Source organism: Malurus melanocephalus, unplaced genomic scaffold (genome assembly GCF_030028575.1).
Source record: "Malurus melanocephalus ecotype Western Australia unplaced genomic scaffold, MMel_1.1 scaffold_466, whole genome shotgun sequence".
NCBI classification, from domain to species: domain Eukaryota; kingdom Metazoa; phylum Chordata; class Aves; order Passeriformes; family Maluridae; genus Malurus; species Malurus melanocephalus.
In genome coordinates this window covers 48,580-63,203 of record NW_026623698.1, presented here as the reverse complement: position 1 = coordinate 63,203, position 14,624 = coordinate 48,580, and the positions used below count along the sequence as shown (strand labels likewise).

The following is a 14,624-nucleotide window of genomic DNA, read 5'->3' as shown; positions in this document are numbered from 1 at the left end:
CATAGGGTAGACTGGAAAAGACCTCTAAGATCACMGAGTTCAGCCTTTAACTCAACACCGCCAAGTCCACCACCAAACCATGGCCCTACCACATCTGCATTTCTTGTAAATACCTCCAGGGATGGTGAAYCAAMMACTTCCCTGCGCAGTCTGCTCCCATTTCCTTACAAYAGGATGAGTGGTTTAATTGGGGCAYAGGARGAATGCACTTATAMTTTAATTTTGCAAGATTTAGGCTAGAGAAAGGACTTGATAATGAAGAAAAACATTGCCATAAGAAATGAACAAAGTTTCTACTACATTAATACGTACACACCAACCACAGGTCACAAAATGAGGAAACACCAACAAAACTGGTTTTTAGTGTTACGCCACAGTGATTTTAGCCAGGTGCTATCCAAKGTTTGTTTCTAGTGATTTATGCTAACATGGCCTCCTTCCCAACACAATGGGGATGACAACAGGCATGGTAAGAAGGCCAGGCCATGTTCACAAATTGGCTGATGAGATGGACAGAATCCATCCAAGCACATTTTGTCAACCCATCTGTCCTTAAAAGTCTACTGGAGACTGATTTCCAGGGAGCACATTTGGACTTTTGTAAAAGGCAGGCACTGCATGTAAACTCCAAGCCAAAGGTTTTGTGGAAAGCAGTGTCTATGAGTCAAACATGGCATAGACAAACATTCACTACAGCTGTATAGGCTGCTCAGCAAGTGATCCTCACTGTCTCCTTCATTATTTCCATTCCAGCCTGTCTCCCCTAAAATCTGGTAAGACAGTTGTGTCTCTGTCAAACTTTCATGAAGTGAATACAAATCTGTAGCCTTTCTTCTTTACTTTCAGGTAGACTTTTAAAAAAGGCCAAATCCCAGAACATCAACGATCTCTTTTTCTCACTACCCCAAAGATAACCTTCAAAAAAGTGTAAAATCTCTTTCACAATTCCAGAGAGAAACACACCTTTTCACTTCTAAAGGACAACGATGATTATGTTTTGGAAATGTTCTCAGGTCACAGGTCTCCCTTTATCTTTGGCACACAAAACCAGACTGAGCAGATGATGCATCTTGAATGTATAAGATTAAAACAAAGGACAAATAATTAAATRGGAAGATATGCTTGCAGGATGGTGCCATTTCTCCCCTTCATTCACATCCCTACAAAATTTTAAACAATATAACTAGTGGTTTCAATAGGAAATAATTGCAGCATCCTCACAGTCCCATGCAGGCAAAGAGCCACAGTCTAGTTTTATTTTTTCTTACACCCACAGAGAATTCTGTTTTGTTTCRCCCTCTCATTACTTTTCTTCACACACTTAGCTCCAAACATAAAATTCTGCCTCAGCCATTAAACTTCTCCTTTGGGCTGCTTTTTCCTCTTACCATTATGTGTTCATATTGAACAGCTGGAACCATGAAAAGGCACAATCAATTATTCCTCAATTTCCCAAAGAAAATGTTTTTATTTTTCCTCAGTTTGAAACTACTTTTCGGTTTGAGGAAAAAGAGAAAAAAGTTCCTCCTATAAAACTTTGCACACATCTCAGAAACTTAATGGAACATTTTAGGTTAAGCAATGGCATAATTTTTGAGACAAGGAGGTGGCTTCAGGCTTTCTTGCTTTTATCTCTTAAATCATATAAAAAGTCTAAAAAAGACACTGTTGCATCTTTGTGCAGAAGATTTCTTTTATTATCATGGGAGAACCAGAAGACCAGAGGACCTCTACCCCTCAAATACCTAAAAAATTACCAGCCCCATAAAAATCTACTTTGTGGATGAGCCTACAAGCCTCAGATAAGCAAGAATGGAAGAACCACCCAGAAAAAGCGAGAGGAAAAAAGAATAATACCTGCCACATAGTCACAAACTAACAACTGGGTTTARGGCAGATCAGGGTACACAGAGCAAGGTAAAGAGCAGGGAATTCTAAGTACAAATCTGACCAAGTGGAGAACACAATCAGGCACAAGGAAATATTAATACAAGAACAGATCCTCGATAAGGTAGATGAGTCAGGATCCACCATGAGCGTTGCTGGATGCAGATGGGTCAGGATCTGACCATGGTTTTAACCCTCTAGCTTCCAGAAAAAAAACCCTATCAGAATTATCCTCARGCTACCCCTGGAAAAATCCCTGACTCAAAAATCCAAACCAATATCTGCTTTGTGTATAAACACCCCATCCAGTGTTCCATGGAAGAGAAACAAGGTATAGAATAAGAAACAGGACTTAATGGTTCAGAGCACAGGGGTCGTTCAGCATCAGTGTATTGAGGGTTACAACTGCAGTGGCAGTACCAGTCCTGAATGTCTACAGAAAAGCAAAGAACTAACACATCTGACAGGAAGAATCTCAAAAAACAACAGTGCAGAGAACATTTAGAGAAATCTCACTTCTGTTGGAGACTAGTTCTGCTAGCTAGATTGCTAATTTAGCACTCTGCCTGTCTAACCAGGGACACACATACAAGAAAGGCTTCCTCTCTTCACAAGAGCAGTGCATTTACAAGTGATGCTCAGCATGTCCAGGACACAAACCCAGAGCACTGACACATTAATAGGACAGTCACGGGCAGCTGACCTCCACAGAGCATTTGCAAGATCCCAGCTGGACTGAAAGAATGGTGTGTCTTGCTAAAATACACTGAACAACTGAAGCAATGAGTTCATGTAAAAATGCTACTTATTGCAACAGAAGTACCTCAGGCACAAATAGGAATGGGTTTAATTAGTGTCCATACACAGGCACACAACTAAACCGCACCTAAATTTTACAGCAGAACACAGAAAATAAGATCAGGCACTTRTGCACATGTCAGATGTTCCCTAAATCAGCTTTTRGTTCTCAAAYAYGTCCTTGTAAGAGTGACTTAACAGAAATATATGGTCAYTGCTAACTGTGAGATGCARTAGGTATATYCYTTTTTCCCCTTAAATATAATTTGTTCAATCATTGTCATMAYTTAACACAAACRTAYATTTTTACAAATCTCTGTCAAACTCCAAAAMTATAATGAAAGTAGAAACTATAAACTGACAGAAAGATACATTCACTTTATATTCAGCCATTTGTTTCAAACTGAGGAGTGCAATATTCTTATTTTTCATATGTGACCATCAGCATCCTGAAGTAAGTAGTAGAATTAGTTAATCTGTATCAGTCTGTGTTTAATTCAACTATATCAACATCTTTACCATTTTTGCAAAACCAGTAAGTTCCATCACACACATCTCACAATAATAAGCTTCCCAATTTTTCACAGGAAAATGCTTTTCAGTGAAGCAGGGAGATAAGAAGGAAGAAATACTATTTCAACCTCACCGACCAAACAAAGCCCCTCCAGCATAGGCAAGTGGGTTCCACAAGTAGTAAGGGAACCTTTTGATGCCTACACAAAAGCCAGAAGTCCTTCATCCCATATGGATTAATAATGTGATTTGCACATAATATGTAACAAAGTATGGCTCTCCCTTAAGTTTCTTGTTTATATCTCACAGAAATTAATATCTGGACTTGTGTATGAAAGAATGTCTACCATCCAAATATCTAGTTTTTCTTACATTTAAAAAAAAATGAACTGAGATTAGATAACTAAAACCTTGGCTACCTGTTCATATTGGGGAATTGCAGTGAGATATTAACATGAATTTCTCGACTTATGAAATGGAGGAGATTGCATTAACTCTTTCACACAGGCAGTTTACCCTGTCAACTGTTTGATTGGTCTTTGAGTTCAAGAGATTAAACAAAAGCAAAAGAAGGAAAAGATAAAGCATTAGGCAGCATGACCAAGCATCCTCTGCCTCTCAGTTACAAACGTACAAATCTGCAGCTCCAATTACAGTCTGAGTTMCACGTCATTATTTCTCTAGAAATAATGTTCCAAGTTCCATGTAGTATTTCTCTAGATAAGCCTTTCCAAAAAGCTTTAGATCAGCTATGTMTAATGCAATAGGCAAGCAGAATTAATACAAAAATATGAACCTCTGAGCTGTCAACCACACATCCTGAACCAAAACCAGGAGGCAGGTAAACACTTCTTTTTGTTTTGCAATTAATTTTAAATAATATGTGATGTGCTCATGTGCTCTGGTAAAGCGCCTACTCCTCCTTACTGGTAGATTCCCAAACTCCACAAGCTGAAAGAATGACAAATTTTGCTGTATATTTGTATATTTTCAYGCATTACAGTGTGAGTCACAGTTAAACCATGCACAGAATGAAGTATTCCTTGTTGGAACGTGGAAACAGCTAATTTGGTGAAAAGTTGTCATGCTAAAAAGATCAACCCATAATTCYATTAGTGTTTATCAGAATTCCTGACATGTTTTGGTGGCACATAACTTCTGTGAAGGCATCACCTACTTTAGGAATTGATTATTAACTTTAGTCCATTTTTAAACTCTCAAATCAACATTTAGAAAATTTGCTCTTAAACATTTCCATGACACCAGTGGCAGATCTTTACAGGGTCTGCGCAAGTAGGAATACCCTGCTGACCCAGGAGGCGAYGGGGCATTGCTGTAACCAATATTCAAATTGGTTATTAACTCATTACATTCCCCAAGCCTGGCAACTGCTGCACCAGAGCTTAGCATGGAATACAGGTGAGACAGTGATACCAAGGCACGGAAGCAAACATGACTTTAGCCTCTTGCTGAAAGACAAAATACTTGCGGAGTTGCTAAACACTGCTTGAAAGTCCCAGAATAAACCATCTCATCATCATGGTTCAAGGACCACTAAAAGCATTCCTACTTTTTCCAGCTGAAACCAAAGGCACTCAGCACCCAAAATGTTCTTTCTTTGTTCCCAGAGCCAAAATGCCAAAAAATGCTGTTTAAAGCTGGCTTGATCTCTACCCCAGGAAGAAGGAACCAACCACTCCATTCATTTGTTACAATGCTAACTGCACTCTGGAAAAGAAACCGTGCAGTGGTTTGGGATCCACAACCATCAAGTCTTGAATTATGAAAAAAAGAGAAACAAACGCTCCAAAGARGAGTGACTTCTGACCCAAAACTTCYTAGAGTTGCCCTAAGCACTGAMKGGAAAGAGCAGAATTAACAATAGGTCTAAAGCATTATGCAACATAATTTCAGTTGTTTCTCAAAATAATCAAGCTCCAATACCACATGAAACACCCAAGAAGCATTTGCCATGACATTCTATGCTTTCCAGGAGAAAGAGGAGGTGAGTAGAGGAGAGTGAACAAAGACATACTAAGCCTTTGTATCGATCTCCTTTTGTTGCCCACGTGTTGTGCGCTCACCTTACCTGACCAAGGGCAGGGAGTGTTGCATACGCCATGGGCTGATTCATCATTCCTTTCTGCTTCATGATGAGCATGCGTTTCTGCTCCTCGCTCAGGTGCGCCATCTGAGCCGGCATCTGCGGCTGCTGGGACTGCTGCTGCTGCTGGATGTATGGCATCATGGGGTTCTTCCCGGGATTTGCCATCGGTGGGGTCATCCTCTGACTCAGCTCAGCATTGAAATGGGTCAGGGGCTTGGTGTTGCCATAAGAAAGCATATTGGGCTGTTTGCTCAAGGGGTTTGTGACCAGGTTATTTGGCTGCTGACTGATCATGTTCATGTGATTTTGAGGGAGGTAGTTATTAATTGCGGTCTTCTGGGGATTATTTGCCATAGGAGGCACTATTGGGTTTTGGTTGTTAAAGGCTTGAGGATACATCATTGGACTATTTGGTTTGTCTGCGCTGAAGGGTCCTCCGTAGGGACTAGATGGGGGTCCCACCGGTGACCAGCTTGAGGGCTGATTTGGATGCTGCTGCTGCTGCTTTTGCTGCATGAGCTTGGCTCTTTGCTGCTGCTGGGCTGCCATCTGCTTCAGCTGCTCAGCTGGGGACAGGTCAGCGCTCGGCAGGGTCACCGAGCCGGGCCCTGACCCTGCCACAGCGGGTGCCGGGTTCAGCAGGAAGCCGTTTCCAGAGCGTGCCTGCGTCTGGCTGGGAGTGTGGGCTTGGCTGGGAGTCTGAGGGGACTGGACAACACAGTTTGCTGGTGACCCRGCAGAGACTGGGGCTGGAGGGGCGCTGGATGCAGAAGCGATGCTGGAGGCCGTGGAGACGTTGGAAAATGGAGGACCGGAGGAAGAYGGTCTCACCTGGGGAGAGCCCAGTGGGACGTGAGCAAATGGAGAATGGGATGGATCGCTTTTCACRCTTGCACTCTCCTGAGTCTCTGTGGCAGGCCTGGGAAACTCRGGCTCCTTCTTCTCTTCAAAGTCTTCATTGAACAAATCCTGTATATCATCTTCTGGGACAGTGTTCGCCAGCTCATCTATGAGCTCCTGCCACTCCTGATCATTTAGGTTAATGTCCGAGAAGAGCTTGTTCTGATTCGAAAGAGATGTTTCAGAAGTGTCTATGCAGTTGGAGTCATCCAAAGTCTCTTGTTTTAGCTCCTTGTTCTGCAGCATGTTAAAACTATCATCCAGCTCGTTGCAGCCATTGACAGGGAGCTTTATCTCAGAAAGCCCACCGTTTTCACCCAAGTCTTCTAGACCACCACCGTGAGTTCCACTGTTCTGCAGGGGCAGAGGAGCTTTCATGTCAAGCTGGTGAAGAGGAGAAACAGCAGGCAAAGGCAAATTATTGGGCAAGCTGTTGATTGCCTCAATGCCTGGTACGTCCTTCCGTGTACGCTTGCTGGTTGGAGAAAAGTTCCCATCGCAAACTCCGTTCTGCTGCTCTCCATTGAGAGGTGAACGTGCGCCTTCCAATTTCCTTTTGACTGTCTCTTGAAGCTTAAATRAAACAAAAGGAAAGAAAAAAATTAACCATGATGCAAAAGAAGTGCTCTTGAGCACTGTGACAAGATACTGCTCATCAAGCCAGKGACAATAAGTTTTAAAACTGATTAGGAACTTTCTCTGATTTCATTCTTATGCCTTCATCMATTTGAAAAGACAGTCTAAAGAAACTTGAACAACAAAACACCTTCCCCYGCCCCAAACCAGACCCTTGACTAGGAAAGCAGAACTGTAAAATAGTGTTGTGCTTTCCAAGCTACCAGAAATTTAGGGAGCAAGTTGACTAATTCAACTTTTTGGTRCCTAATATAGGGATGAGATTTAAACTGTGTACCTAACACAATGAGGACTCTTAAAGTGGACCAAAAAAACAAACAAAAGAATCATTAAAATTTGCTAATGACTCTATTTTTTTTTTTGTTGGAAGTTTCTAGAAACTTCTTGAAAAATAACTGCTATACAATTGATTGACATTGAAATGTGGTGTCAACAAAAAAAAATTAACATAATTTCATTTGATTAGCCCTCTGTTCTTGGCTATAAAACATACTGAGAATCACTTTTAAGGAAGGAAAGAAAGATATCTATCCTAAAAAATAGAAGGCACTTTTCATAATGTTAACTCAATCAATGAAAAAAAGGAAAGCAGCTGTGTGCTAGTAGCTAACATAAAACATAAATAGCTAACAAAAATAGTATCAAGACAAATCTCCAGGAAAGCAAATAAATCAGAATATAAAAATTTTATAAAAAATACATATTAACATCAGCTTTAAGTCAGATTAAAGGAGCATAGCAAAGAGCTGCAACAAGCTACAGTGCTCCCCACTCACACCCAAGTTAAGTCTTTCACTTATGTACCAGGCTAAAAAAAGCATCCCTTTTCAGCTAAGGYAAAAAACAATAGTGGGGAGGGGAGGAAGCAAAGAGGTCACAGCTCTAGCAAACGCCTTCAGAACACACTTGCATCCTTGATACTAGAACAATAGAAGACAAAATACTGAAAGATTTTATCAATTTTTTAAAGTATTTTTACTGGTAAGAAAGTCCCAGACACGCAGCTCCCACCCCTTCCCTAACCTAAAGGTCCTCAACCTTCTTTCTTCTCACAATCCAGATCCCATTTATTACTCCTATCCCGGAGSGCTGGTTCCCCTTTCATCTCACATGTAAAATGGGCAAGCAAATCTGTATCTTGCCCAGGTTTTGGAAGGTTGTGTCCTTCTCCTACCCCTCARGCCTCTTTCAGCACACAATGCAGAGGATGAGGCCAGCACAGGCATTGCTGCAGCCACAGCTGAGCATGCATTGGACACCAAGCTGCTGGTGAAGCTACTCTTCTGCACAGAGCCAAGCAGAAAGGCGAGGCTGAGTCTCAGCAGACCATCAATTACTTGATTTGCTCTGGAGCAGAACAGCTTTTTTATGTGGGAAAACAATTAMCATGTGAATAAGAGTCCCCAGTGGGTCACTGTTGGCATTAGTGACTGAGACTTTGCTGCCTCTTCTGCCCCGCACAAAGCGTGTGTGTGCCAAGCCTCCCACAGACTGAAATTCCTGCACCTCTTGGCTTCTGCRGTGCCACAMAAGCCAGCTGCTCCATGACCACATGGCTGGTCTTSTCCTCTGGTGTYTGGTCTTAAAMCCCTGAATTTGGAGAGTTGTGGATGTTYATCTGAGTTGYGGATGTTCATCTTGGAGAAYAGAAAGTCCYGGGCAGACCTTTRTAGCACCTTCCAGTACCCAAAGGGGCTACAAGAGAGCTGGAGAGGGACTTTCTAGTCCCTTTCTAGYTCTCCTARTGATAGGAKAAGGGGGAATGGCTTCAAACTGACTGTGAGTGGACTTAGATCAGATATTAAGAAGAAWTTCTTTCCTGCRAGGATSGTGGGACACTGGAACAGGTTGCCCAGATAAGCTATGGATGCACCTTCCCTGAAAGTGTTCRARGCCAGGCTGGATGAGGCTCTGAGCAACCTGGCCTAGTGGGAGGTATCCCTGCCATGGCAAGGGGGGTTGGAATGAGAAGCTTTTTAAGGTTCCTTCCAACCTAGACCATTCTGTGAATTTATGCCTGCACAGCTCATCAGCAGCTGTCCCTGAGTCTCTCTGCTCCGCAGTTTCTGGGGATGAGGGAACAGCACAGCCAGTTGTTTGCACCAAAAAATTCCTCTCCCTGTGCTGCAGGTTGTGATGGGGAACCAGCCCTCAGCAATGTGGGGGTCAGGAAGCCTTTGAGCATGTTTTGAGCCTCCCCGCTGTGTTCTCACTCCTCTCCCAACCGCAGCAGCAGTTGCCTGGGAATGCAGGTGGGAATGCACACTGTGCCACTCTCTCTAGATAGAGAYAGCCAGGTTTATCAGCCAAAATCTCCAGGAACCTGCCAGGCTGCAGAGCACAGAGCCCTGCRGGAGAGCATCACCTTCTCAACTCTCTGTGCCACAGCAGCAGAGCTCTGCTAGCAAGTGGTGCTTGCCCAGAGGTGGTAATTGCCTCAATCTGCACCAGTTAGCAGCCATGTGGAAAGGAAGTCAACACTCWGAACTAGTGTGAAGGATCAAAACCAGATCTCACAGGGGGACTAATAGAATGGCTCTCACCTCTGCTGCCTCCCTCCCCTAAAAACCCATGTTAAGCTGAACACCAGTGTGTGGCATTACAGGTCCCTGCGGCTTTTTGAGCAGTGKATCTGCCATGCTGCAGAATCCTACAGCTGAGTTTGTTCCACTGATCTTTAAATAACCCTAGATCAGACCCTGGAGACAGGAAAGGATGGTACAGATGTGGTAATGGTACTGCTTCACAAGCACAGCGGCACAGCTCCAGGGCAAGAAAAAAAAAAGAGCATGAGCTGGCCTCAAGTGCAGCTGGCCAGTTGATACAGTGGGTTAAAACAGCATATTTAAATATTGCCCCWAATGGGTCATTCACACAATTAACAGCTAAAATCACCCATTTCAGCTCCTAAGCCATCTCACTGCAAAGCCACTATTGCCATATCAGAAACATYCACCAAGAAACAAGTGACTCAAGACCAAGCTCAATGGACATGCACAGGCAAAAACAGGATTTGAAGAAATGTTCAAAATGTGTCGTGGACCAATGCCCTTCATATTGACCAAATGCTGGGCTAAAGTAAGAACAGGACCTGRTGGCAGGCTTCTGGCCATGAAGTAAAGTTCCTATAAGGAAAAGATSCAAATGAAGCTTGTCTTAATGACAAGACAGGGAGTAGTGAGAGCGATTATCTCCTGAGGAATACAAGTGAGCTGACTCCATACATTTTGCAAATTTGAATGAAACCTTTACAAAATATTGGTAAGAGTAGTATGCTTTCACATGGTTTCACACTTTTAGGTTYTACAACATTTACTATTTTATCCTGAATCTATCACCTTATTTGTATATGAATGTTTACCAAAACGATCAAATCTACTGGCAAATAACCAGCCCTGCAAACATCAGTTCCCAAAGTTTTACCATTGCAGGAACTTGGATGTCTCCCTGTACAAATATATAGTGACTTTAGTGAAAGTAAAAGCTGGCCCAGTACATAAATATTAATAATCATGTTTATTATGCATTACWACAAAAAGCAGCTTGACATGGAAACTATTTTCCATCAAATATGAAACATACAGAAGTTGTGCCTTGCTGCAAGAAGAAATTAAATTAAAGCTATTCTAAGTTTGAACCTCCACATTATTTTCCTTCAGAGACTTTAGGATTTGGGGGGGTTAACTGACAACTAATCTTTTTATTTTCTTTGTTTGCTCATTGAAAAACTGCAAGTAGATAGAAACTTAACATGAAAGGTTTGTTTGAAGGCAACATGCTGGTACAGGCTTTGCAAGTGGGGAAGCACCTTGACTCCAGCATTTTGGGGGAGTTGGGAGCCATAACGATAGATGCATCTCCTTTTTTGAGGTACAACACAGAAATATTCTTATCAAATTATTTCAATTAAATCTTTCATTTTCATRTCTTGATTTCATTCCTAATCACTTAACACTTGGATGGTTTGGATATCCTACACCGACCATAAATTGGCAATTTACCACCATCAGGATTCCAYGGCATCTTAGACTAAAACCCCAGCACGTCCCCTTCCCTCTATAAACACATTTYCTGAAGTAAAATAGTCTCTTGTAAWGTACCCTCCCTCTCCTTCTTAGTACAAGTACATATCTGTTTGCGTTTTACAGCATGCATCGTGATGATATTCACAGGAGCTGAGAGATTTCTGCCTAGGAGCAGAAGACAGTTGACGCATAAAATAAAAATAAAAGGAAAATATCAAAATCAAAGGAAAATATTAAAATAAAACAACACCCTTGCCAGCTTCATAAGCCTTTTGCTTTATTGACACAAAATGTTTGGCTGATGGATCTTCATTTCACAGCAGTTTTCTACCCCAAAGCAGAGGAAGGTGAAGTAGGACACTCGATTCTTTATATGCCTTTGGAGAAACTCCAGTTGCAGAGCGAGAAAAGGTCAGACTTTGGCAGGTTGACTTTTTAAATGACTTTCGATTGGAGGAGAGGCAGGGGGACAGAGGCCGTGCACGCAAACACACATCGACACGAGCGTCTAATCCAGCCCATCCTGAAATCCTCGGCACAACTGCTCGGACATGCTGTGACAGACCCAACAGATAAACAAGAGTGTGTGGAGGCTGTYGGCAGGGCTTTCATCTGTGAGGAGGAGCTGCTCTGCTTCATCTCACCAGCAGCAATTCATTTTTCAAAAGAAATGAGACAGAGGTACTGTTGTTATAGCAACAGCTGAGCCACTCCGCAGCCCATCCTCCACAGCGGAGCTGCCTTTAGTGGGCGGCTGTTCCAGTCATCCATGGGGAGCCACTGGGGCTGTGGCAGCACAACAGCCCTTCCACTGCTCCTTAAAAAAAAATCCTGCACAAAACAGGGGAAATGGGGAAGTTGAGAGGCTAAATTCTCTCTATGCCRGCAGAATCTGGGCATGATTCACAGGGTCTGACACAGGTGCACTTCACTGTGAGCCCTGAGGTAAGGAGGCTGATGTCACTTTTACAGATGCTTTTGTACACCAGCTACATATAGCCCCTCACTTCCCTTTCCCTAGGGCAGCTCCAGCCACTTCCAATACAAGGCAAAGGCAACAACCATGAGAGGTCTGGCCCACTTGGCTCCCCAGCTCTGCTGTAAAGTCCCCATCTCCCTGTGGGAAAGCAGAGAAACTAGCTGAAGCCCGAAGTCCATCTTCCTCAGGGAATACACCTTTGCAAAAATAAGGGTTATAATCTTCTCCACATGCTCCTCTGTGACTCTTTCTTTCAAAAATTGCTCTTTTCAGTTCTTCATGTTGAATCAGTCTGGCCCACCAGCCATCATGACCATCAGTTCCTTTCCATGAAATGAACTCAAGTCTTTGCCCTTCCCCCATGGCTTCCACTCTCCCTTCCATCAGTCTGTTCCTGAGTTTGCCCCATCTTTCTTCTGCCTTCTTGCAGAGTTTCTCCAGAAACATTGTGATACTTCCTACTTCCAACAGGCAGTACTTMTCATGAGCTCTGACAAATTCAGCAGTCTCCAGCCTGCACCCTGAAGACTGCGTCAAGTTTGCCACTTAACTTCTTGTGCTGCACTCAAATCCTATCAATAGTTGAGGAAGTGTCCCAGAGTGGCTGTGAAGTGACACTAAGCAAGTGGATTTGATGTGACAGCATCTGAGATCAGTAAGGAATAATCAGCATTGCCATTTGCATGCCAGCAATTCAGCTTCAACATTTGAAAGGATTCCTCATGTTCTGCACACCCCTCCTTGCTGYATCACCTCTGACACTGCCATTCAAAAATCAGAGTGTTGCCAAAGCGCCGCTGCCTGAGGTACAGCCAACATCTTGTCACCAGTGTTTTGAGTCCATCAGCTCCACAGTGGCCTCCCAATGACACAGTTGTCCTGCAGAGGTGGTGGGGAGCACAGGACAGCCTTTCAAAAACTCAGACAAGCAGCCAAGCAAAATGGAGGTGACTTACATATCACCACTTCCAACAAATGAAAGTATTTAATGGATMAAATCAATCCCCTATTACTTAAATTTCTTCATTTTGCTGAAAGCACGGCACTGATGCCTGCTAACTCACAGGATGAAGCCTTATGTAGCAAAATTATGATCAGGGCACTGGTGAGCAAGAGCTAACAGAGAGGAAAACAATCAACTTCCACACATTTTAGCTGGCCAGGCAGGAAGGGCTGTCCTCTGAAGACAGAGAGTAAAGAATCACGGGTGCCTGGATCTCTTGGCAGAGCTGCCTGCCCCTGCCAGCTGTCAGGCTCCCAGTCACCAGCAGGAACTGGACCACACTGGGAGATCAAGCAGAGAACGGGGAAGAAGGGCAACAAAAAAGGCACTGCACGAGACCAAAACTGCAACAGAGCTGGAGAAGTCAAACCAGGTAAATGCTGTGACTCCATCTGCCCTCAGTCAGCCAGGTAAGGATGCTGGTGTGGGCTAAAGCAGCTTGAGAAAAGCTGAGGGCAAAGACATTGCATGGCAAGTTTAACTGAACTTGAGAGCACAAATTATTTTATGGTTGGAACGCTGTTATCACTGTCAAAGAGTCTTTCTGCCCAAGTGTATGATCTACATGGTTTATTCTTCAGATCCATCTAATTTAATCCTGCTTCTGCCCAATAGGGTCAACATTGGCAAAGCAGCAATCTCATCACTTCGGGAGTGCCAGCACTGCTCCATTTGTGCAAAAGTCTTAGTGAAGGTGCTAAGAGCCTGCAAACTGGACTACTGAGCTGGCAGTGCCTATTCCTGCCCTTCACACCCAGCAGCTGAGCTCTGCTTTCTCTGAAATTGTCCTCACAGATGTCACAAGCTGCAATTTCAGGGTGTGTTACGAGGATTTAGTCAGGCAGCCTCTAATTGACTTGTCTGGGAGTCGTGCTGATAAGCCTTCACCCTTGGAAAACATTCCCAATCTGCTTTGTATCTGAACAGAAGAGGGCTAATGATAGAAAGCAGACACTGGAGATTATTAAAGCTGCGCCTCCCAAAGAGCTCCTGCAAATAAGGGTAGAAAAAAAAACTGCAGGAACCTCTTTTGCTTTAAACTAAGGAGCAGCAGAACAACACACCCAGTGCTGTTGCACGTGCACCACAACTACTCATTCACTACTCACTGGCTTGTCTATTTGCGTATGTGATGCTAGGAATGATTTCCTGGGGAAAATCTTGTCCTGGTTCATCCTTGTACCCTTGGATGGGTACAAGTCGTAGCAGGCTGGTGAGATATGCTGGGTGGCATCCTGCCTGCCTAGCAAAGGGGCATGTGGACAGGAAAGCATTCCTGCCTGCTGCAAAGGAGGAGCAGCTCTCTGACACAGCCTCTGCTTTCCTCATCATTAAAGCACTGGTAGGATGTGAGCTCTGTTCCTGACTTCAGAACCGACAGCCTAAAACCTCGTCCAACTGCTGTAAGGGAAAAGCCCTTTCTGTGCTCAGGGCAAGCAAATTACCTTCCAGCTGCTCACACGGTACTGCCGTGGCACAATCTACATACACAATATATTAGTCCGGAATATTCCTCGACAAACCCTGAAGAAGGAACCAGAAGAGACAGCAAAGGCATGACAGTACTCCCCTGATGACACCAGAGGTTTCCATGGACTATGAGTTTCTATTTGATATCTTTTATTTCCACAGCCTGTCTAGTGCAGGGTCTTCTAGAAGACTGAGAGCAAACTGAGAGAAGGCTGAGCTCAGAAATGGCACGGCTGTCTCCCCTTCACATCGCTGGTGTTAACTCCCAACAATCCTACTTATTCCTTAGCTGCATGAAGCAGTGTC

General features: G+C 43.5%; 1 protein-coding gene across 1 annotated transcript in view; it reads right to left on the bottom strand.

Moving 5' to 3' along the window:
- MAML3 (mastermind like transcriptional coactivator 3) overlaps window positions 1-6,778 on the bottom strand; it is a gene marked incomplete at its 5' end in the record, with an annotated part of 80,029 nt that extends 73,251 nt beyond the window's left edge. Inside the window, one exon of the mRNA XM_057380695.1 lies at window positions 5,288-6,778. Coding sequence (XP_057236678.1) covers window positions 5,288-6,778 — 1,491 coding nt within the window. The remainder of the gene's footprint in view (window positions 1-5,287) is intronic.
- Between the last annotated feature and the right edge of the window lie 7,846 nt (window positions 6,779-14,624).